At 31.2% G+C, this 22369-nt stretch overlaps 3 protein-coding genes across 3 annotated transcripts; 1 reads left to right on the forward strand and 2 right to left on the reverse strand.

Moving 5' to 3' along the window:
- The first annotated feature begins 549 nt into the window (after positions 1 to 549).
- On the forward strand, positions 550 to 2272 carry LOC100651764 (2-oxoglutarate and iron-dependent oxygenase domain-containing protein 3). Its single transcript, XM_020864630.2, has 5 exons — positions 550 to 772; positions 1158 to 1595; positions 1665 to 1818; positions 1880 to 2006; positions 2079 to 2272. The coding sequence occupies exons 1-5, from the start codon at positions 657 to 659 to the stop codon at positions 2228 to 2230; spliced, it is 987 nt and encodes a 328-aa protein (XP_020720289.2). The 5' UTR covers positions 550 to 656; the 3' UTR covers positions 2231 to 2272.
- Positions 2273 to 3285: 1013 nt separating this feature from the next.
- On the reverse strand, positions 3286 to 16425 carry LOC100652317 (fatty acid synthase-like). Its single transcript, NM_001280911.1, has 8 exons — positions 16117 to 16425; positions 11058 to 11262; positions 10610 to 10963; positions 7361 to 10512; positions 6859 to 7303; positions 3955 to 6734; positions 3637 to 3870; positions 3286 to 3544 (listed from the first exon to the last, which is right to left on the reverse strand). Exons 2-8 carry the CDS (start codon positions 11170 to 11172, stop codon positions 3446 to 3448), a joined length of 7179 nt encoding a protein of 2392 aa, NP_001267840.1. The 5' UTR covers positions 11173 to 11262; positions 16117 to 16425; the 3' UTR covers positions 3286 to 3445.
- A 2221-nt stretch (positions 16426 to 18646) lies between these two features.
- Positions 18647 to 22260, reverse strand: LOC100647829 (dynein regulatory complex protein 11). Its single transcript, XM_048408311.1, has 10 exons — positions 21417 to 22260; positions 21127 to 21334; positions 20743 to 21020; positions 20320 to 20629; positions 19956 to 20240; positions 19598 to 19842; positions 19236 to 19523; positions 19053 to 19145; positions 18836 to 18953; positions 18647 to 18778 (listed from the first exon to the last, which is right to left on the reverse strand). Exons 1-10 carry the CDS (start codon positions 21918 to 21920, stop codon positions 18660 to 18662), a joined length of 2448 nt encoding a protein of 815 aa, XP_048264268.1. The 5' UTR covers positions 21921 to 22260; the 3' UTR covers positions 18647 to 18659.
- Positions 22261 to 22369: the final 109 nt, after the last annotated feature.

The following is a 22369-nucleotide window of genomic DNA, read 5'->3' on the forward strand; positions in this document are numbered from 1 at the left end:
AGTACCATTTGCAAAGGGTCAACCAGTATTTATAAAAGTCTAAAGAAATAGGGTAATCAAAGAAATTCGACGTAAGAATCGTGCAATTAGTATTTAAAACGGTTGCTTATAAAATTGAGTAAATATTAAATGAATTTAAAACAAACAATTTTGAGACTTAATATTTGATTTAAGGTTGAGATGTTACCGACTATTGCTGGTTCATAAGTACAAATAAATAAGTAACGAATAAAAACATTTATAAATTGAAAATGATATGATGCAAAAAATACCTTATAAGAGATATAGATGGCTAAAATACAAAAATACAAGTAAATGGTAAATACTACATGTTTGACAATGACAAATTGCAATGATATTTAACCTTTTCGATTGTATTTATAACGAAAGTGAGAGTATCAATTTTTATATATGTATATTAAAATTATTTAAATCGGATATTACTGTATATATCGCTAAAACTCATACAAATATATATATATGTATATTTCGAAATATTTTGATGTAACTGAATACACTTCGAAATATTTTTCACTTTTGTTTTACGTAGTACTTAATAATACTAGATTAGGAATATCAAAAATACAGTGATAGAAACAAACAGAAAGCAAGTCTTTTGTACAGATGTTAGTACTGTCGAAGAAATTGTATTAATAATGACACAAGAAACTAAGAAAGCAAAAAAAAAGCAAGTAAAAAAAGAAAAAACAAACCAAAAGGATGAGAAAAGTGAAGAAAATGTAAAAGAGGACACAAGTGAAAATATCAAGTTGTATGTGAAATAAAAATCAATCAATTAGTTTAAAACATTATTGAAAATACAATTTATTTGTATAAAGTGCTAAATTTACAAATATTAGTTATTATGAGTTAAATGCTACGTCTTGTTTATTAAAATTTTTAATGTAAATTGAACATAAATATTGTTGTATAGGTTAATATGTTTAGACATTCTCATATTGCGATGTGATATGTTACTTTTGAACGTACATATATTATTTCTGTGTTTTTTCTTATGTGATATATTTTATACAGTTTACGTTATCTATAAAAGATTAATTTTACAGAACTTTTCTCAAATGTTTTTTACTAATTTGGTTATGACAAATTATTTTAAAAATATATGAATAAAATTTATGAAATTTATTATTTTGCAGAAAATATGGGCCCTCTGTAACGTTTCCTTATCAGAGAGTATGGTCTCGTTCTGCCCTAATATTTGCAGTATTATTCATAGTTTGGTATAGTAGTCGACAGGGTAAAGAAATTTATTTGGCTAAACAGAAAGAGATTTTATTAAGTCGTACTGTGAATGTTAGATGCTCAAGCGATTATGAAGCTGAAATAAGTACATATCCTGAATGTGTACCTGAAAGATGTGGAAGGATAGTTACAGATAAATTAGTGTCATCGACAGAAACTGATGTTTTGCTGAAAATGGCAGTAAATGGTTTGAATTTAGCTGGTTCTGATGGAGGTGCAAGTGTTTTGGACCTTCATTCTGGTGCTCTGAGTAAAGGTCAAGGCTTTATAGATATTTACACTTTACCAGAAGCAAAAGAAGTATTCGATAGTGCTGATTTTGCAATTTATAAGTATATAAATTCTTCATAGTTATTTAAAACAATATTATCTCCAATTTTGTAATTCTACAACATTTGCAGAGTAGCGAAGACTAAGATACAACATGCAGTAGCGCATAACTTTGGAATACCTTCAAACAAAATATTTTTAACAAAGCCTACGTTTTTTTCCCGAATGACTAATGTGTCTGCGAAAACGATACATGACGAATATTGGCATCCTCATGTTGATAAGGTGCATAAATTATTAAATAATTTATAATTTATCTATTTTGAAATTTTAATTTTTATTATAGGAAACATATGAATTTTTCCATTATACCACTTTACTTTATCTGAGCGATTTTGGAAGGGATTTTGAAGGAGGTCGATTTATGTTTGTAGATAAAAATAATGTAAAAACTGTGATAGAACCTCGTAAAGGTAAACGATAATTGCAAAGAAAAAATACTGTTAATAAGCAAGAAAAAATATTATTTCAAATTTCTTTTATAGGTAGAGTATCTATGTTTACTTCAGGTAGTGAGAATTTACATGAAGTTGAAAGAGTACAATCAGGAACTCGATATGCGTTAACCGTATCTTTTACGTGTGATCCAAATGCCGCAATTTCCGATCCAAATTATCGAATAAAATGGGAAAAGTAAGATCATTGTATAAGCAAAAAATATATATTCATTATAATTTTATATTAGAAATTTACTTATTTTAAAATATTCCTTCTAATAAAATATCTCATTCCAAAAGAGATTTATATGTAACTATATGCATATATTAAATATTTATATAATATCAACATATGTGCGTGCAAATTGTTGAATTTATATCTACAAGAATTACTGAAATCGAATTTCAGAAGAATGTCCTTGAACTAATTCATTTTTTATATCCTTTATTTACTTATCAATATGATACAAGAACATATGACGAATGCACAATGTATACGCCTGGTGACAATTAAAATAATTATGAACATATACATATTTATTATTTAACAAACCAATCTCTTAATGCTAATGAAAAAATATAGTATAAATGGTTGCTTTTAACAAAGCATTAAGTATGTTATGTGCAATACATTTTTAATGTATATAAATATACATAGAATATATGTATATTGAATTTCATCACTGGAATGTCTCTGTTTTGTTACATTTATCCATATAGACTATAGATTATTCAAAAGTGTAAGAGTGGAAAAGATGTATAAGAGTTGTTTTATCGTTATCTTTGTTAAGTGTTTTTTGTACATATTCTTTTCCTATTTGAAAGTATCACATGTTTTTAAGAAACCTAAATTTGAAATAATATTTGACACAATGAAATTTAATAAACCATCTTTGTGTATACATATTTTATACTATATGTTTAAGTAATGGTATTTGTCCACTATAAAACCATTACAAAAACCTATAGTAAGAATTCCAGAAATACACTATAAACTTATAATAATAGTAATTTGTATGTGCAAAATTACTATAAAAAAGGGACCAAAAAATTATTCCTTTAACTCGGTACCTATTTTTCATTTCACAAATTGAAGTATCTACGATTAGAAAATAGAGAAATTGGCTACATAACTTAATAATACAGATGATATAAACAATGCATATACAGATTTGAAAGAAGAAACATTTGTACAAAAGTAACTTTACAGAAAATATGTAGGAATCATTAAATATTACACATTAAGTTTTGATGATCTCCATCAATATCAATGTACATTGAAAGTTCTCTGGAATGTACCTATGCAACTTTTTATGTACATTTAAGTAATGATATTAATATTATAGAAAATTCTTTGAGTTTAATAATTTCTTCATAATAAACTTCAAATAATTTTATAAGTTGAGATGCATTTTTTACGATCCTAGGATATTCGCAATTTGTGATGCGCTCTTTCCTAATAAAATGCTCCTATGATTTCCGGGTAGTTCTATAACTGTTACTTTGTTGGAAATCTATAAGAAGAATAAACATATTATAAGAATTTAAAAGACGAAACATATATACATCAATAAATTAATGTTTTATATGTAAACGTAATAATTACCTTGGATAACCCATAGTCATTGTTTAGAGGAACAAAGCTATCTTTGGCTTTAAGTAATACAATATCTCCATCATATTTTTCTGGTTTATAAAAGAAAGCCGCCTTCAATTTCTTGTAGAATAATAGAGCAGCACTCTTTAAATCTTCAGAGTCCAAATTTTTGTCGTCTATCAATTCGACCACTTTGTTTAATACAACCTCAGTTGTGTTTATATTTTTCAGCATGTCGTATAACTAGGAAAAAGAGAAAATAGATAAAATAGAATATCTAATATATGGTAAAATTATGAAACAATATGTGTATGAAAATAAAAATACCTTAAGGAAAGTGATGTTGCTCCTGAACTGCCTGACAAAATATGCTAAACATTTTCGTAAACCATCTGTAATCACTTCTGAACTTTCTTCGGTAGCACGCTTTCCAAGTTCCACAGAATGTAATTTTACGAAATCCGGCGAGCCGTCGATGACAGTTAAGTTTGTCTTATGTCCAGCTTTCTGTAATTGAACAGCCATTTCCAGGCCAATACAAGATCCAAAGGAATATCCTATTATGTTATATGGTCCTTCAGTTTGAATCGCCCGCATTTTCTTCAAATAGAAATTCGCTAATGCTGATACAGATTCTAATGGACAGCTTTCTGTACATTGGAAGCTCCAAGCAGGTCGGTTCAATTCACTGGCCACAGTTTTGAATGGTGCAGCAACTCCTTCGATAGCGGGAACAAAGAATAATGGCTGCCCAGCCGAATTCGCTGTACTGAGTGGAACAATAATCTTGACAGGTACGATCTCTGTACCTTCAAATGAGAGCAGACCAGCAGCATCTTGTATGGTTTCCTCATCATCTGAATCAGCACCAGCGTTTCCTGCTTCTGCTCCAGAAGTATTGTCTAATTTTCCTAACTTGTCGAATGTTAAATTACGAATTTCAAGAGCAGATAATACTATATCGTAATTCCTTTCCATGGTTTGTTTAATTTCTGTTCCCATCAAGGAGTCCATTCCAAGATCAGCCAAGCTAGTACTACCGTTAACAGATTCTAATGCTTTAATCCCCAAGATATTGGCTATTGCTTGGACAACACTAACTTTATTTGCGCTTTCTACCGTATTATCTTTATTTGCCGTAACAAGCGATGCCAGAATTGGATGTGGTTGTTGAAGGAATATGTCCATTGTATCGAGACAATTTTGTATACGCTGCGGCAAAGTACCACCAATTTCAGTATCGTTAAAACCACCCAGTTTCTCTAAAATTAGACCAACATCACCAATGGCTCCCCATTGAATGGCAAGGCCAGGTAAACCATTCGCTTGTCTTTGTTCCATCAATCTTTCCATAGCAGAATTTGCAAGACCATAATTAGTTTGACCCACATTGCCTCTTCCACTTGTGACAGATGAGAACACAACAAAATAATCTAATGAGGAACATTCTCGCGATACTATATCCAGATTCTTGGTTCCATTAACTTTAGGTGATGCTGATATTACAAAATCAGATTCAGTAAGATTTTCAATCAGGCCGTCTCGCAAAACAGCAGCCAAATTGAATATACCACCAACCGGGGCTAATGCTTTACTTTCTTTTATAAGTTGTTTCGCTCCATCCAATGTTGTTACATCTGCCGTTGAAATTTTGATGTGTGCACCCATATTGCGCCAACGACGAATACACAATGCCTGGAAGCCTGTAGTTACTCCAGACCTCGATGTGAGGATTATATATTTCGCACCACGTAAAATCATCCAATATGCTAATTCCAAACCAAATCCACCAAGACCACCAACTAATATATACGACTTTTCAGGATTCAAATATGTACGTGGAATAGCAGAAACTACTTTTTGCGGTGATTGCACAACTTTCTGCTTTTCCTCGTCTCGAATCTTTAATAGAACTTTACCAATATGTTTACCAGTAGCCATATATCTGAATGATTGTTCAATCTGTTGTTCTGAAAAGACCGTGGAAGGAAGTGGGCGAACAGCACCACTTTTTATTCCCTCACTGACAAGTCTTACAACTTCTTGTCTCTCTGGGCCATCATCTTCGCAGATTGCATCTAAAAGTATTCCATGGAAAGAAACGTTCTTCAAAAATACAGACATACCCAGAGGCGAATCATTCGACAAATCGAATTTCCCAATTTCAAGGAAACGACCACCTTGAGCAAGGCATCTGATACTAGCTTGTAATTTCTCTTCGGCTAATGAATTAAGCACTATGTCTACACCACGCCCGTTAGTTTCATTAAGTATCAGTTGCTCGAAACTAGTGTCTCGAGAGTTACCGATATTCCTATCAGTCAATACAGGAAACATTTTCTTCAAGAAGTCTCGTTTGTCTTGTGTTCCAACAGTGGTAAATACTTTACATCCTGCGTGTAAGGCTATAGAGATACTCGCTTGTCCAACACCTCCACTACCAGCGTGAATCAGAACACTGTCACCAGGTTTCATGTGACCTCGAACGCAGAGAGCATAGTAACTGGTAGCATAAGCGACTGGAACGGTCGCTGCTTCTTCTAAAGACCACTTATCAGGTACTTTCCACATGAAACCAGGATCAGCTATAACAGTGGTTGCCAAACCACGTGCTGGCACCATAGCCATAACTCGTTGACCCTTCGAGTCACGTCCAGAAAATTCGAGACCCAATATACAGTCTTGCGTAGCTAGATTTCCGGGAAGAGCATCAGGCGGCAGTTTTCCAGTTGCTAACATGATATCCCTGAAGTTTAATGGCGCGTAGTACACGGAGCATAACTCTGTATTTGGGGACTTTTCTAGTTGGTAATAGCTCAATGGACTTTCAATCCATCTTAAGCTGCTCAGATCACCTCTGTTCAAAGCGTTAATATATGCGTGTTCAACTTGAAGAGATGATTCATTTTCCTGATCTAATTCTATATGTTTGTAGCTTCCCCATTGACCTCCCCTCAAAATATTAGCGAACATTTGTTTGTCCAGTTGTTTAGCATAAAATTTATCATTTAAGTTAAATTTGGGCATGTTCTTGTCTTGAATGAAAACGTAAGATGCTTTTGCACCACCATCTTCATTAAGTATACAATTCATAAATCCGACCATACCTATAAAAAATATCACATGTTATGAAAATTAAGATTATTTTAATAATTGATAGAAATTATAATTTTGCTTGTTATGTTATAATTATCTGTATATATTGCAAAAAAAACGTTTAATGACACTTACCAAATAATTCTTCACCCTGACAGACGAACAAAGGTCTCTGATTCTGAGCCACAACATTTTTCAAGGCTGCCTTAACACCTTCTACCCAAGAGAAATTCTTTTCTGTTAGTTGTATGACTATAGGATCTGGTCTTACTTCCTTCTTTTTGAGTAGAATGTAAGATTTTCCAGGAATGACCTGTTTTGCTACGCACACCAAATCTGGATCTACCACGTTAAAATCAGTTTGAGCTGTTTCTTCCAAAAGTATGAATCCTCTGTTTATCACACTGTCTTTCAAATTTTTCAATACATTCAACGAATTGTCAGTTAATACATTGCTAGCTACTGCAATGTGCAAATCTTGACCAATTAGTTCTTTTTCCACATTGCATTTTATAATTTTTATATTTTGTTTTAAGCTGATATATCTTTTACGCAAAACTGTAGCCAGTTGTAAATCCCCCTAAGAAAAATATCCAATAAGTCTTACTCTTTTAAAGTGCAATTGTAAAATACTTACATTTATTACAGGTTCCCGAGAGCACCATGTCTTTATATACGGCAACATTAAAGAATCCACAGGACGATCTCCAGACACTTCAGTTATTTTCAGTTTGATTCCTTTTATATTTTCATAGGCCGTTAGTAATAATATAGTGAGAGCATGGACTTTAGCCTTTTCTGGATCCTGCACTAATGGTTGAGAATTTTCATATGGTATGAACAAACACCTTTCAAGTTTAGGAGGTCGAATCTGTTGTTTCTTTGCAATCAAAGAGGCTTTCATCTTTCTGATTTCAACACCGCCTGATTTAATAACACCAATATTTGGATAAGAATATATTGGAACACCCTCGCCTTCCTTATAATTTTCAACAAACTCTAAATGAGCAATGGGGTTGATGGCAACATATTGCACACGAACTGGCACATATAGCCCTCTACAATCCTTTTCAAGGATGCTGAATTGAAGCATGGTATCCATGAAAGAAATCCAATCATTCCAGAGAAGTCTACCAGAAACACCACCATTATGGACAACTTTAATTCCTTGGAAAATTCCAGTATAATTATATCCTCTGAGTCTGAGTTCCTTGTAAACGTCAGTTGTATTCAATTCTACAACAGTACTTTCATTTTTTACAATCGGAGCAGGCATATTTAATAACATTTTATCAACGTTTTCTGGTACAGAAACTGTTCCAGTTACTACCACAGATCCACTTTCACAAATCTCAAAGTCTCCAGTACCCAGGAATATATTGATTGAAAATTTCACAGTGCCATCCATTGGCATAATGGTAGCTCTTTGGAATTTTACATTCTCAAATGTAATTGGCAATTTCTCGAAATCTGTTCCACGCATTTTTGCGTAGGTTTTCCAGACAATCACTAGGTAACCAGTAGCAGGGAAAAGAATTCTTTCATCGATACAGTGACCAACTAGGTAAGCATCTGTTTCTTTGGACAGATTTACTTCCACTACATTTTCACCAAAAGATGCGTTAGTTGCTGCATAGTCAGCTAAATTCCATTCTACAGAATGGTCCCATTTAACCAAGCTATTAATCATTGGTGTGCCACGACCAACTGGATAATTAACTGGTGGATACAATTTAGACACTCTGGGTTGTCCTCCTGCTAAATATAACTTTCCTATATTTTCTAGGAAGAAATTCAGATTGTTTGCATGACCTCGTTTATGTAACCCAATATTAGTCACAGTTGAGGGCAATGATCTACGCAAGATTGCTTGCAATAGACAATGTGGTGCAATTTCGATAACAATCGCGTTTTCTGGGATATGACCTAATGCTTGGTAAAATAGTACAGGCGACAATAGATTATTCACGTGATAGGCAGCACTACTAAGTTGTGCCAATGGGGTACCCCAAGCTGATTCCGGTATTGATGTAGAAATCCACCTGGAAGTTCTCTGTTTCGGATTTGTTATAATTTTCTCCAACATTGCACGAAGCTTTTGACCCACTGGGGCTACATATTTGCTGTGGAAAGCAACACCAGAGCTATTCACCAATTTTATAAAGATGTTATCTTTTTGCAGATCATCTGCCAATTTCTTGAGAGATTCGATTGGACCAGAAACTGTCACAGAGTCTGCTGAATTGTTGCAAGCTGGTGTTACGTCGGGTGGGCATCGAGCTGCCGCTTCTTCCCAACTTAATCCTACAGCAGCCATTCCTCCTGGCTGTAAATTTGAATCTTTGATGGTTTTTCCTCTCCAGTATGCAGCCAGAACCGTTTGTTCCGGAGTAAAAGTGCCATCTGCGTAGGCACATCCTAATTCGCCGACGGAGTGTCCAACAATACCATCAGGTTGAATACCCAAATACGTTAATACGTCTACAAGAGCAACTTGAATGGCTGCAATGGACACGAATGAGTATAAAACATTTTCGTCAAAGGTTTCAGCTGTTCCATTTTGAATAAGATTCATTAGATCAATTCCTTCAGGTTTCAGAGCCTCAGCGCACCTTCGCAAACTTCTTTGGAATATGTCGATAGAGAGCAAATCTTTACCCATACCGGGCCACTGAGATCCCATGCCAGAGAATACAAACCAAACAGGACGCTTTTCATTGACATACGAATCAACTTCTCGAATGTTGACATTTCCCATAATGGAATATCCTCGATAAAGATGACCTGCTACATTATTCGTGTGAATATCATGAAGCAAAGCAATGAACTCATCGTCTTTTTCGTATTCCTTGGCTTTGTCCAGAAGTACGTTCACAGCCTCTGATGTACGACCAGATACGGTAACTAATTTGGGTACTTTATTGTCTAAAACTGGCGACAACTTTGGTTTAGGATTGCTACGAAGAAGAATGTGAGCGTTAGCTCCACCAAAACCGAACGAATTCACCGCTATAAGTCCACCTTTCCATGGCATGTTCTTATCAACAACTTGTATACTTCCGTCGCTCAATGCTGGTATATCTGTATTCGGATTCTTGAAATGTAAATTACCCGGGATTACACCTGCTTCCATGGCAATTAACAATTTTGCCATAGAACATACTCCACTGGCAGGTTCTGAATGTCCCATGTTAGATTTAACGGAACCAAGCAATAGAGGACCTTTTCTACCTTTGCAGAACAGATTTGCGATCGAATTGATTTCTTGTGGGTCCCCGACTTTGGTTCCTGTTCCGTGAGCTTCAACGTAAACGACGTCTGCAGGATTAACACCTACTTCCGCGTAAACTTCACGCATCAATTTATTTTGCATGTCTCCACTGGGAAAAGTGATTCCTTGAGCTTTGTTACCGTCAGTGTTGGTCTTAGCATGTAAAACAGTGGCATACACTCTGCGTGCATCCCTTGCTTTTTGCAAAAGAAGAACCGAGACAGCCTCTGATCTAACATATCCTTTGCCATCAGTATCGAACGCTTTACACGCACCGTCCGGAGATAACATGCCTAACCGATGAAACTGAAGAGAACTGGTAGGTTTTAGAAGAAGATTACAACCACCGACTATAGCTGCGTCGCATTCACCTGAACGAATTGATACAATTGCTTGATGCATGGCATATAAAGACGAAGAACACGCGGTGTCTATTGCATAACTAGGACCGTTGAAGTCGAATGTATATGAAATCCTGTTTGGAAACATAGCTCTGCAGCATCCCGTTAATCCGTATCCTGTAGACATATTTAAATCATTATTTTATTATTGTTACTATTACTATTAAGTTATTAATTATTATTAATTATTGTCAGAAATATTAAGTTTACCAACCGTTAATTTGCTCCGGATCTTTAGACCAAAATTCATCTGATTCTGACGACGAGACACCAATGAATACGCCAGTTTTGGATCCCCTAATATCATTTGGATTGATACCAGCATCTACAATTGCTTCATAAACTACTTCTAACAGAAGACGTAATTGTGGATCCATTACATGAGCCTGTTTGGCGTGAACACCAAAGAAGGTAGCGTCAAACGATTTGAGATCCTTCAGTTTGCCAGTTCTCTTGGGTAGACCAAAGAGTCCGGCAGGCCAACGACGTTCATCATCTGTGATCATGTCGATACCTTCGAATAAGTTTTTCTTAAATTCTTCAATGTCTGAGGATTCCGGGAAACGGCCTAGAGAAATGTGAAAAAAATTATAAATATTAAATCGTAAGTAAAATTATATAACCCGAGATGTATTTATATATATGGTGATATAATTACTCACCTGAAAAACCGCTAATGACAATTTCGTTATTTACATCGTATGCGTTAGTATTGCTGTTCAACATAGTCGGTTCTCTCACAATGGGAGTGTTTGCACTTTCAAATTGAGCTGGCATTTTGATAAATATGATATGATCAACTTCTCCTTCGTGTATTCTTTATTTTTGCAGAATTTCGCAGACGTATGGAGCCTAGTGGACTGTAAGCTGAAAATTAGAAATAAAAATGATACTTATTAAAAAAATTATATTTGAAATATTATACAATTTGCTATATCAACTTAATTTTATGTATATGCATTTACATATATTATATGATTCTTCCTCTTTTAACCGATTCACGTAATAGAATAAATTTATCGATATTTAAAAATATCGATTAAGGAGCATTATTTCATTAATTAAAACTGAAATTCTATAAATGTAGGACAGCAATAACCAGTTGTCTTATTAAATATTTCAGACGTCTCAGCAATTGTATTAGATTATCGTAGTATCTCCTCTGCGACATGCGATTAATTGAGTGATTTCAATTGAATTCACTCCCGGATAAATCAGTTTAGTAGTGACTATGCGCGCAAGATGCAACATTGCTTGCCCGGTATCACCAACGTACTTAACCTTTGTTTTGTATATACATATTTGATACTTATTTAATATTTATTAAATTCATATTCAAAAGTATTACACAACTATTTTTTATACCCATGTGTAAAGCATAAATTTTTGATATACGAGGCTATTCATGTAACTATTGAAAAAAAAATTAATATAAAAGACAATTATCTCTTCGTTATTCTATGTTCTCAATATGCTAATAAATATTTAATGCCAATTCCGTTCAAATGTCAAGACTGAATGCATAAAATGCGAAACGGTCGAAATTAACATTTCCCTATCTTCATGTAATTATCATTTCCCTATCTTCATGTAATTATCCGAGTAGCTTTCGATTGAAACGTAATAGTAGAACACGTGATACAGCGATGACCTGACCCCAACGTTGAGATGCGATATAAATTATATCATCACGTGTTATAAACTGTTACATCATAATTTGTTAACATATTTTATGTGATAAGATTTGTTTACTGTACATGTCATTTATGTATGATTGTTAATTACGATCATATCATACGATACTTGTTTTCCTATATCACCTTGATCCGTAATATGTATTAAACAGATAATGGGCCGATTTATGAAGATTTACGATTAAAAAGGTCGTGCGATGCACGAAATATGATGTTTCTCACGAGAACACTTAATTACAGTCAAATTAAAAGATTTACGTTTTACGTTGTTCAATATCTTTTATTACTGCACAATTGGTATTTGTCACGATATAAATTATATTTTCATAATTCCTAAATTTATGAAATTCCTCTTATACAGTAAACTGAAATAATATAACAATTCGAATGCTCAACAATATATATATATGTATATATTTTTACAAACAATGACAAAAAAATCTGAAAATTCATTATAGTACTTGAAAATGTACATATAGTTATTTATTTAATAATATATGCAATAATAACGTTAATATATGTAAAAATATATACGATATTACTGGGTTACTGTGATTTAGTTGGTGTTACACTTAATAAATATGTATCTATAGATATCTATCTATAGATAATGTACGTTATTGAGAATTGTTTATGTAAGTCAAGAAGTTCAGTGAAACGATATCTGATAGATATAGGACAGAAACATTTCAGGTACATATGTGTATATGAATACATTCTTGTATGAATAACGTATTATAATGACTGTAATCGAATTAATTAACAAATTTTTCATTGATATGTCTAATTTACATTATGAGAAGTTGTTACAGAAGCGTGAAAACAATTATATGTAACTTTTATTTCTTTTTCTTTCCTATAAATTATACGATGATGTAATATATCACAAGAATTTGAACTTTATAATCCCTGAAAAAAAATTGAAATTCTTTTTAGAATAATATGTTACGCATCGCTGAACGAGAAACATTTACAATCCTTTACTTTCAAATTTATCTCCAGAACATTTATTTTTTTTTTTGCTTCCAGACACTAATTGCGTATTACATAAGATTTTTCTGCCACGTGTCAGTCATCACATATCAGGATTCGTTTATTTTTATATTCTAATCTTTAACCTGGGATCACCTGATCTTAAGAACTTTCAATAATTCGTCTTCTTTTTTCTTTTATGTATGTTTTATTTTCATGAAATTCAACATCTCTAAAGTTGGCAATGTAATATATATCAATAAAATATAATTCCACGTTTATGATTCCACTTTGTTCTTGATGGACACGTGAAGAAAAGTGTCTTATGAATTCAAATCGTATCGAAAAATAAATATTACTAGCTTTCAAAATATGCAAACCTTATGTGAATGTTAAATGTACAGTTTTTACGTTATTATTTACCGTTACGATGAAAGAAATTGATTGAATAAAATTTCCTTTGAATTATAAACAGTTAAAGTAGAAAAATTAATACATTACTTAAATATAATAAAATAGAAATTTACCTGATAAAAAATTTGAATAAAGATTCGAGCTTGCCTCATAAATATTAAATATATGATGCATATGTTAAATAATCGAATAATTCGCGTCATACAAAACTCTTCGCGTCATTAAATACATATTGAACACATTTAGTGCCATTTAAATGAATTACGTAAATTAAAATCATTAAAGCAATACTTGATGAATATTAGGGGAATTATTAAACTAATTCTGCTTAATCTTATATCCGATGCTGTGTTTTGCTTTACTGTTACATGTACTATCGCTCACAAAAGTCTACATATATGTACACCTATCGAATTTTGTGTATGTCACTTATCAAAGAAATTAAACACGCACTTTATTAATGTAATCATAAAAGAAATTAAAAAATTAAAACATTAACTAAAAAATTTCGGGATAAAATAACGTCGAAAATTAGGAAATCACATATTTTTGCAACGCCAAATAGATAGTAGCATATTATTGATGCTGAGAAAATCTACAAGACATTAATATAATATTAATGTCTACCATTTTTATGATTTTATATAAAATTTCAAATGTATGTAATTTTTGTAGCTTCTAATGTTTTAGTTCTTTTGAAAGCGATTAAATTATGTTACATTTTAACAACATGTATGTGTTTCAATGTGTCAAAAAAATTCGTGCAGTTAATATTTTTACTATAATATTTTAAATTTAAAAGGTATATATGTAAATAAACTTTTGCGATTAGCTGTGTATATCTTTACTTAAATACATAATAAGACATAGATAGATAGTGCAAAGAATAATGTATTTAATTATCACTAACTAATATTAATAATGTTACGAAAGAATAGAATATATCGTGCTACACGCTGGTCTCAAATAATTTTATCGCGTAAAAGAATATGGTTAGGTAAAAACGTAAAAACTGATCACTCAGCATTAGTGCTTTACATGAGTTGGTCACGTGTTGTGCTGCGCAGGTGATTGCAAGCTGTAGAATCAAAATATTTGTATCGGTCATTGTAGCGAATCGAATTTTGTACACTTTTATGTAAACAAATTTCTTTAAGCTTATTCGTTATTCGAAAAAATTATTGATATTTTTTAAACGATCACTCAATTTCTATCAATCTTCTTTATAAGAAAAAGAATTTCTTTTTCTGTGCCAAACATGAGTAACTTCAATCATTTATCAGTCATGAGTTTGAGAAAACATACAAAAGCTATTAAATCATTTCATATTTTTTGGAAATGAATTTAAAACAAATGAACGTAAGAAATGAATTGAAATGTTACAATACAAATTTTATAATAACAAAATAGAACATTTACTAGGACAACAGATGATTCTTTGTTTATTACTGTGGCATGTACAAAAACACCGCATTATTAACATATTATTATCCGGTCATTACATACGTATAAGATACAATAGTAAGAACTTGTACAAGTAGACTTGACATTGACGTAAAATAAAACACGTTATTCGCATCAACATTCGTGTAAGCATAACTAGGTCCTGTTCACGTGAAAAAATATACAAGTTAAAATATAATATTATAATAAATATAATAATATAATATATATAATATAATATATAATATAATAATAATTATATATATAATAAAATAAAATAAAATATATCAGAAAAAAATATACTCTATGAGATATAATACAAATGATATCGCAATACACATATACTGTATAGAGATAATGCCTAAAGAACAATTAAATTAACAGTTTGTTCTCCGTATATACTTCCTTGTCATTGACATTATTGCAAATAGAAACTTCACGCGTAATCGTAATTTATCAGGTAAAATCTAACCGCGATTAGATTTGTTATGAGTGATATTACGAAAAATATAAGAATCAAAGATTCCATGAAAAGTGAAAAAATGAACAGCTAGTCATACAATTAATTTTTAAAACTCTAAATAATATTATGAATTGTAATAGTTGATTGAACTACAGAACCCAAACAAATTTAATGCGCTTATTATTGCTGTTTAATTCGTGGTATAAAATTTATACGGTTATTACGATATTACAAAAGTGATTATTTTATGTTTCTACGAATGAAAGATTGTATTTCTGTTACGCTTGTATGACTAAACAGTTCATATAGAAATGATAACAGTTCAAGTGAACCAGATATACTAACGGATTTTTATATTCTGACATCATAACGATACTAAGTTGATTAATTTTCTACTATGTTTTTAAAAATGTAGGAGATAATGTATCTATCATAATAATTTGAATAATATTGCTAATAAGTCAATAGTATTTTGATAAATTTATCAATGAAAAAACATTAAATATTTAAAATTATTATACTTTGACATCGTAATGATACCTTCATAATTAAAATATTTAATTTCCAACAACATATAATCAATAAGTTGATCAATTTTCTATAATGTTTCCAAAAATATAAGAAAATATATAGAACTGTCACAATCATTTAAATAACATTAACAAATTAATAACATTTTAGTAAATTGACCAGTGAAAAAATGATAATCTTAATTGAAAATAAAACAACACTTACCTCGCACATGGGTATAATCCTGACAAATGTTGTGAATTCTGTTTCTTTTCCAAAAAGCCTGCGTACTCGACTATTGTACACCACCGATTTGGTATAATAAATAATGTAGATCTTGACGAGCAACTTGTAATAATGGGAATGAAGAGACTACGGAATGTGTAATGATATTTAACTACAGAAATGGCCCTAGCTGTTTAGTAATTTTTTTTAGAGACGCGACGTGCGATTTTCCTATCAATATAACCAGTACAAGTCCAGTGTGCACGTCGCAGAAAACTGGCTAGCGTCTAGCCCGTGAGCATCTCGTTATTATTGAATTGGACAGACCTTATGGTCTGACATCAGACCATATGGTGTCGACCAATAGGAATTCACGTTTCCGGTACGCACGCGCATGAGAATGGACCAGCGTTCCGTCTTCCGTTACGAATATTCCGTTTTTTCCCTGATTTATATTTATCCTTGCGACTAATACAACACTTCGTTTTATATCTTAAAATTCGATTGATTGGATACATGCATAGTGTTCATGGGTTGTCACATGTTAACTTTGTCGCGTTATTTTATATAATACTAATATTATCATTGCCGATAACTAGCACAGAATTGTTGCCGGTATACACAGTTAAAATCGATATCCTAGTGCAGTAACGTAATCGGCGGATTTTCAAAACATTTATAAATATTAGGGTCCGTTTACCTCCTCCTATTATCATTTTTTTCGAAATATATATATATATATACGTATATATTGTGTAGTTTATATATAATATAATGCATATATAGTGCAAATTGTGAGAAAGATTCGTGAAGGTCATTACGTGTACTATTTGAAATGGTTAGAATTTTATCAAATCAAGAACGCTAAAAAAACATTTATTCCTCGCGTTTATTTTCGTCTTATGATAATTAATAATAAAATGCCATTTAATTTTTTAACTTTTGCAATGAAACTATTGATCTTATATAACATATTAGTATTTTAACATATAAGAGATGGTTATCCAACTTTCCTTTCCGTTAAATATTAAATTTGTTCTTTAAACTATTATTGTAAATAATACAATTTTGTTTCATGAAATAGTAAATTGTTCTCATTGAAAGAAAATTACATAAATTATAATATTAATAAGTTATGACTCATAATAAATACGCATATTATGTTGTCTCTTTTATAAATAAAAAATATCTACTTGACACGAGTCTATTTTAAAATAAAATTAGATTCGAAAATTTGAAAATTAGAAAATAAGATTAGATTAGATAAAATTAGATATATTTAATAATTAGCATATGGTGTTTAATTTTTTATCGATAAACGAAGAAATGATAAAATCTGACGTGATATGATTTCATAAGATCATAATCGAAATAAGACTTCTATTACATATTTTGTTAGGAAAATGTGAGGTAAGATATGTGCCCCTTCTTGCCCTTTATTGATAACTCTTTGAAGAGGTCTTTGCCACTGCCTTTAGTTACAAGTCTGCTTGCCGCGTGTTATATCACGTGAACTGAAGAAAGAAACATGTAACCTGTATAATTTTAATCTTAACAAGACTTTTGTACCGCGATCCAAAGCAAACAGAGTCATTCTAGTTATCTCCCTTACAAAAGGGACGTTCATGAATAAAAACGTGCCAGATTGCAATTGTCACTCTTCTAACTCGCACTTATGTTGCCAAAGATGATCATGTTCCCAAATAGACGAAATTATGAAATGTAATTAACACGCGACGATAAAGTGATTATGCAGATAGAATCTCGAATCTCTTATCAGTATAACACAAGGTCACGATCCCCCTTTTTTATAGGAGAATAAATATTTTATAATATTAATTGTGAAATATGTAGCAAATGTGATCTACAATTAATAAAAAAGTAAAAACAATTGCGGTATGGTAATATAATATGTTAAGAAATACATAAAATTCTAGATTTACTTTTAGTTTTACTTACACATGCACACGATTTATTTTTTTTTATATTTGTCACATTATTCTGATAAATGAGTGCGAAGCTATCAGTAATAAGTATTTTTATGCAATCTTTTTCCCCGTTTGACCCTTGCGTCGTATACTTCAAACTCATTTTTTAGTCAAACAAGCAGACAGGTTTTCCAATACTTGAAACTTCGATTACGAATGTAAATAACTGTCATCTGTCGTTACGTTTACCTTTACTTACGTAAATTGATCTTGTACGCATCTTTGCAGGAACTTAGTAACCAGCGGCAAAAATGAAGTAAATAAAGTACAATGTTATATATGTATGTAACTCCATTGTTAATTTGTTTCGTTTTAGTTAATATAAATTGGTAGAAAAAAACCATCTTAATGATTCATTTTAATAAATTATGATTAATTGTGAAGTATTTCATATTATAAAATTAATTTTTTCTTAAATTTAACTGGAAGGAAAGAACAATAATTATCAGCTAATTCATATATTATAATTTGTTATACATATTATAGAATATATATAAATAACATATACTATATATATTATAAAATTATAAATATTATTAAATAATACAAATAGATTTATTTATGAAAATTTTTTCCTTTTCTTTGCTGTTTTTCATTTTCTTCTTCCAACTTCTGAAGCTCAAGCTCAAGCGCTCGTTGTTTTTTACGACTTATAGGTATTTTTGAAAGCCATGCTGTAATTACATATAATTAGAAAATGATAATATTTATAACAGCACACGAATACAGACCCAAGAACATGTCTTCTTCTTCGCGAAAAACAGGATCTTTCGAACTTAACGCGTTTATTAATTCCCCATGTGTCAATGGATGAGTTCTTAGCTGCACTATTCGCTTTGTAGTCATTACCTATTTTGCAACAATGTGCAATTGTTGTAACGAGAAAGATTATAAAAATTTCATGTGCAACAATTGCATAATAATAATAAATAATTCTTTCGCCAATACCTCATTAATAGACGCAAATACCGTGCCAATAGTAAAACCATCGCAAATTTTAGCCATTACAGATGTGTCGAATTGTCTATTAATTCCAGGATGCTATAAATATAATTATATATCTACATACATGTCCTTTTCGATAAGAAGTTAACGTGTGTCGGAATTTATAAATTAATAAAAAAGTCATACTTTATATATTAAATCTTTCCATATGAGAGACATAGATCCATAATCTGGTCTGGGAATATATATAATTTTATCATATGTTTGATATAAGAGTTTCTGATCTCCATCCCATGGTGAACTTGAAGTTCCAATAAGAATCACTCTATCTTCATTTGTAATACTTTTTACTAACTTAGGAAGATCTTTTTTTAGACGTTTTGGATCAGTTTTATCTGTCTTTGACACTTTTTTAACAAACGGCTTCTCTGCTCCTTCCATGAATATCACTGATGGTTGAAGCAAACGTGATACCTTCATGTGAAATGAATCTAGAATAAATATTCATTCTCTAATGTGTTTAATCATCCCTATCTTTCTTAGCGTACCTTTAATATTAAGTGCATAAGCATAATTAATCCTGACTTGCCAGGATATTTCCCAGCAATATTAGCTGGTGTAATATCAAATAAAGTGGCTCCAAGTTCTGTGCAAATTGCATTTACTAACATTTTTTTGCCACTACCATGTGGACCAGCTATTAACACTGATCTTATTAGTGGTGTAAGTTCTCTAAGAGTATTGTTTCCCAAGGGAAGTATACAATATTCAGCTATCAACTGTCTTATGTCACCTATTAATACATTTAATGCAAAAAGATTACTGAAGGGATTATTAAAAGAACTTAAATCAGAATGGGGAACATAATATGTGACTATAGATTTAAATTAATATGAAATACTTAACCAAGTGCAGGCAAAGGATCCTTTCTTTTTTCTCTTAAATTATAATTTATGAAAGACTTTTCCCCTTTGAAATTACAAAGTGGAATTTCTTTATGTAACTTAATAATTCCTTGAGTTAATAGTTCTTCAAATAAAGATTCTGTTGTTCTATCAGGTGTCAAATCCTTTTCTTTCCTCTTTTTATTTTTTTTTCCACTGCGGCGAATTCTTTTTTGAGCTTTTTTAACACGTTTGCCTTTAAGACCTCTATCTCTATCTAATGCACATTGTAATGCTTCTATGTCATCTTTAAATATGATAAATATGATTGTAGCATCATTATTGTTTTTATATTTTGGTTATTGTAATGGTATAATTGTATATACCTCTAAGTGCTTGGTCAACTGTAATGCGTACTTCATTTTCTACTTCTTTGATTGTTTTATTTTCTATCAAGTCTAAATATGGTAACTGTGTCATATTTACAGCTTCATCTTTATTCTTCCATGCTTCTTGATATTCTTGATTAGCATGTACCAGCTCTGACAAAAAGTTGGAAGGAACTGACTTGAAACCTTGCTCAGTTTCCTCTTCTGATTGTTCAACATCACTATCCTTCTTCGATTTTGATCTTTTAGATTTCTTGGATTCCTTTGATGATACTGCTGTTGATTTACTTATAGTACTCTCAGTTCCCTATATATATGGAATTACATTCTACTTCAATTTAGTCACATCAGAGTTATTGCTGATATAGAGCAGATTTGAAAATGCTGTACACACAATACAAGTGTAAATACTAATTTTACCTGTCTGCTAAATATGATTCTAGATCCTCCATTCTCAGCAGATGGCAAGTCTGGAATTTTTCCTGTTTGTTGAAAATAAGTGTTTACCCAGTTTCGGACTTCACTCCTTATATTTTCTTCTATTATGGCGCTTTTTTCTTTACGAATTCTTTCTTTAGCTTCGACCACCAAATTTTCGTATAACTCTTGATATTTAATTTGTTTTTCATATCTCTCTTCTTTAACTTTCTCAGCCTGCCTAGCATTTTCCGTAATTTCTTGACTCGGTTGAAGCATACCTTTGAAAATAGACAAATATAAATATACATACATACTATTTATTATATATGTATCACTTATTATTTTAATAAAAAAAAAAAAAAAAAAAAATAATAATAATAATACCAATTAATAACATTTCTTCGAGACGTCGTTTCCGAATTTTGCATCTAGTCACGTATCCTCTCCAAACTTTTTGAATTTTTATTACAGCCGCCTTTTCGCTCGATTCTTTTATCTTTGCATCTGCTTTAATCGCAGATTTATTCTTTATTTGACGAATTTCTTTCATAAATTGAAATCTTAATCGGCCTTGTCTAGCGCGTTCGTGAGCCTAATATTTGCATAGATAATATTTGAACGTACATTAATATACAAATAATATTATCATTTCTTAATCTTATATAAATTCGTACCTGTATAAGTCTTATCGCTTCGGATTCAGTCATATTTTTTGGTGGAACTATTTCATCCAAAGCACCTATACCTTTTAAAATACTTTCTATATATTTCCTTTTTCCTTCGATCTCTTGTAAACATTCACGTCTAAAATATCTCGGAATTTGAATTTCAACTTCTTGCGGAGTAACGCTTAATTTTATTAAAATATCATCGAAATAACTATACTCTGAAAGATCTATTTCGACTAATTCATGTTTTAATTCTAAAATTCTACCAAGGCATGAGACTAACAATTGTTTCATTAATATTCGTTTTTGCGGTTGAATTATTTGATCGTAACACAATTCTAATTTATTACAGATAAGAATATATCTCACGTATAATTCCGAAACCGTATTATGAGCTTTTTTACGATCCTTTTGCGACTTGGCGTTTTGCAAATTTGTATCGATTTGAAGGAGTTCCTCCATATCAGTCTGCGCGTTTTTCCAAAGCTCGTTATATATCATACTTGACATAATCGAAATATCTTTTCTTTTTTATTTAAAAATAAAATTACAGAAAAATAAATCGAATGATAATGTGAACAAACACTTTGCTTTATTCGTCTTTCAGGATTGTTAGAAATCGTTGGTATCGTAGCAACCATCAATTAAACTAGTATGTAATACGTACAATTCTTTTAAAAATGCTTATTTAAAAAATGTTTTATATTTAAATACATATCTTTTATAAGTACATCTAATTTAATTTTTTTACAAGTGTTAACATAATACGTTTAATTATTTGTATAATCATTTTACAACTGTTTGAAAGAGCTATGTTAAGTAAAACATGCGCTTATTTGAAACAAATAAATATATAATTTTGCGACACATATAATGCAAAGATCTGGAACATGTTTACATCCTATAGAAACTCCTGTACAATCTAGTACAAGATGATTTTTATTAGATGTACAAGAAAA

Source organism: Bombus terrestris, chromosome 9 (genome assembly GCF_910591885.1).
Source record: "Bombus terrestris chromosome 9, iyBomTerr1.2, whole genome shotgun sequence".
In the NCBI taxonomy this organism is placed as follows: domain Eukaryota; kingdom Metazoa; phylum Arthropoda; class Insecta; order Hymenoptera; family Apidae; genus Bombus; species Bombus terrestris.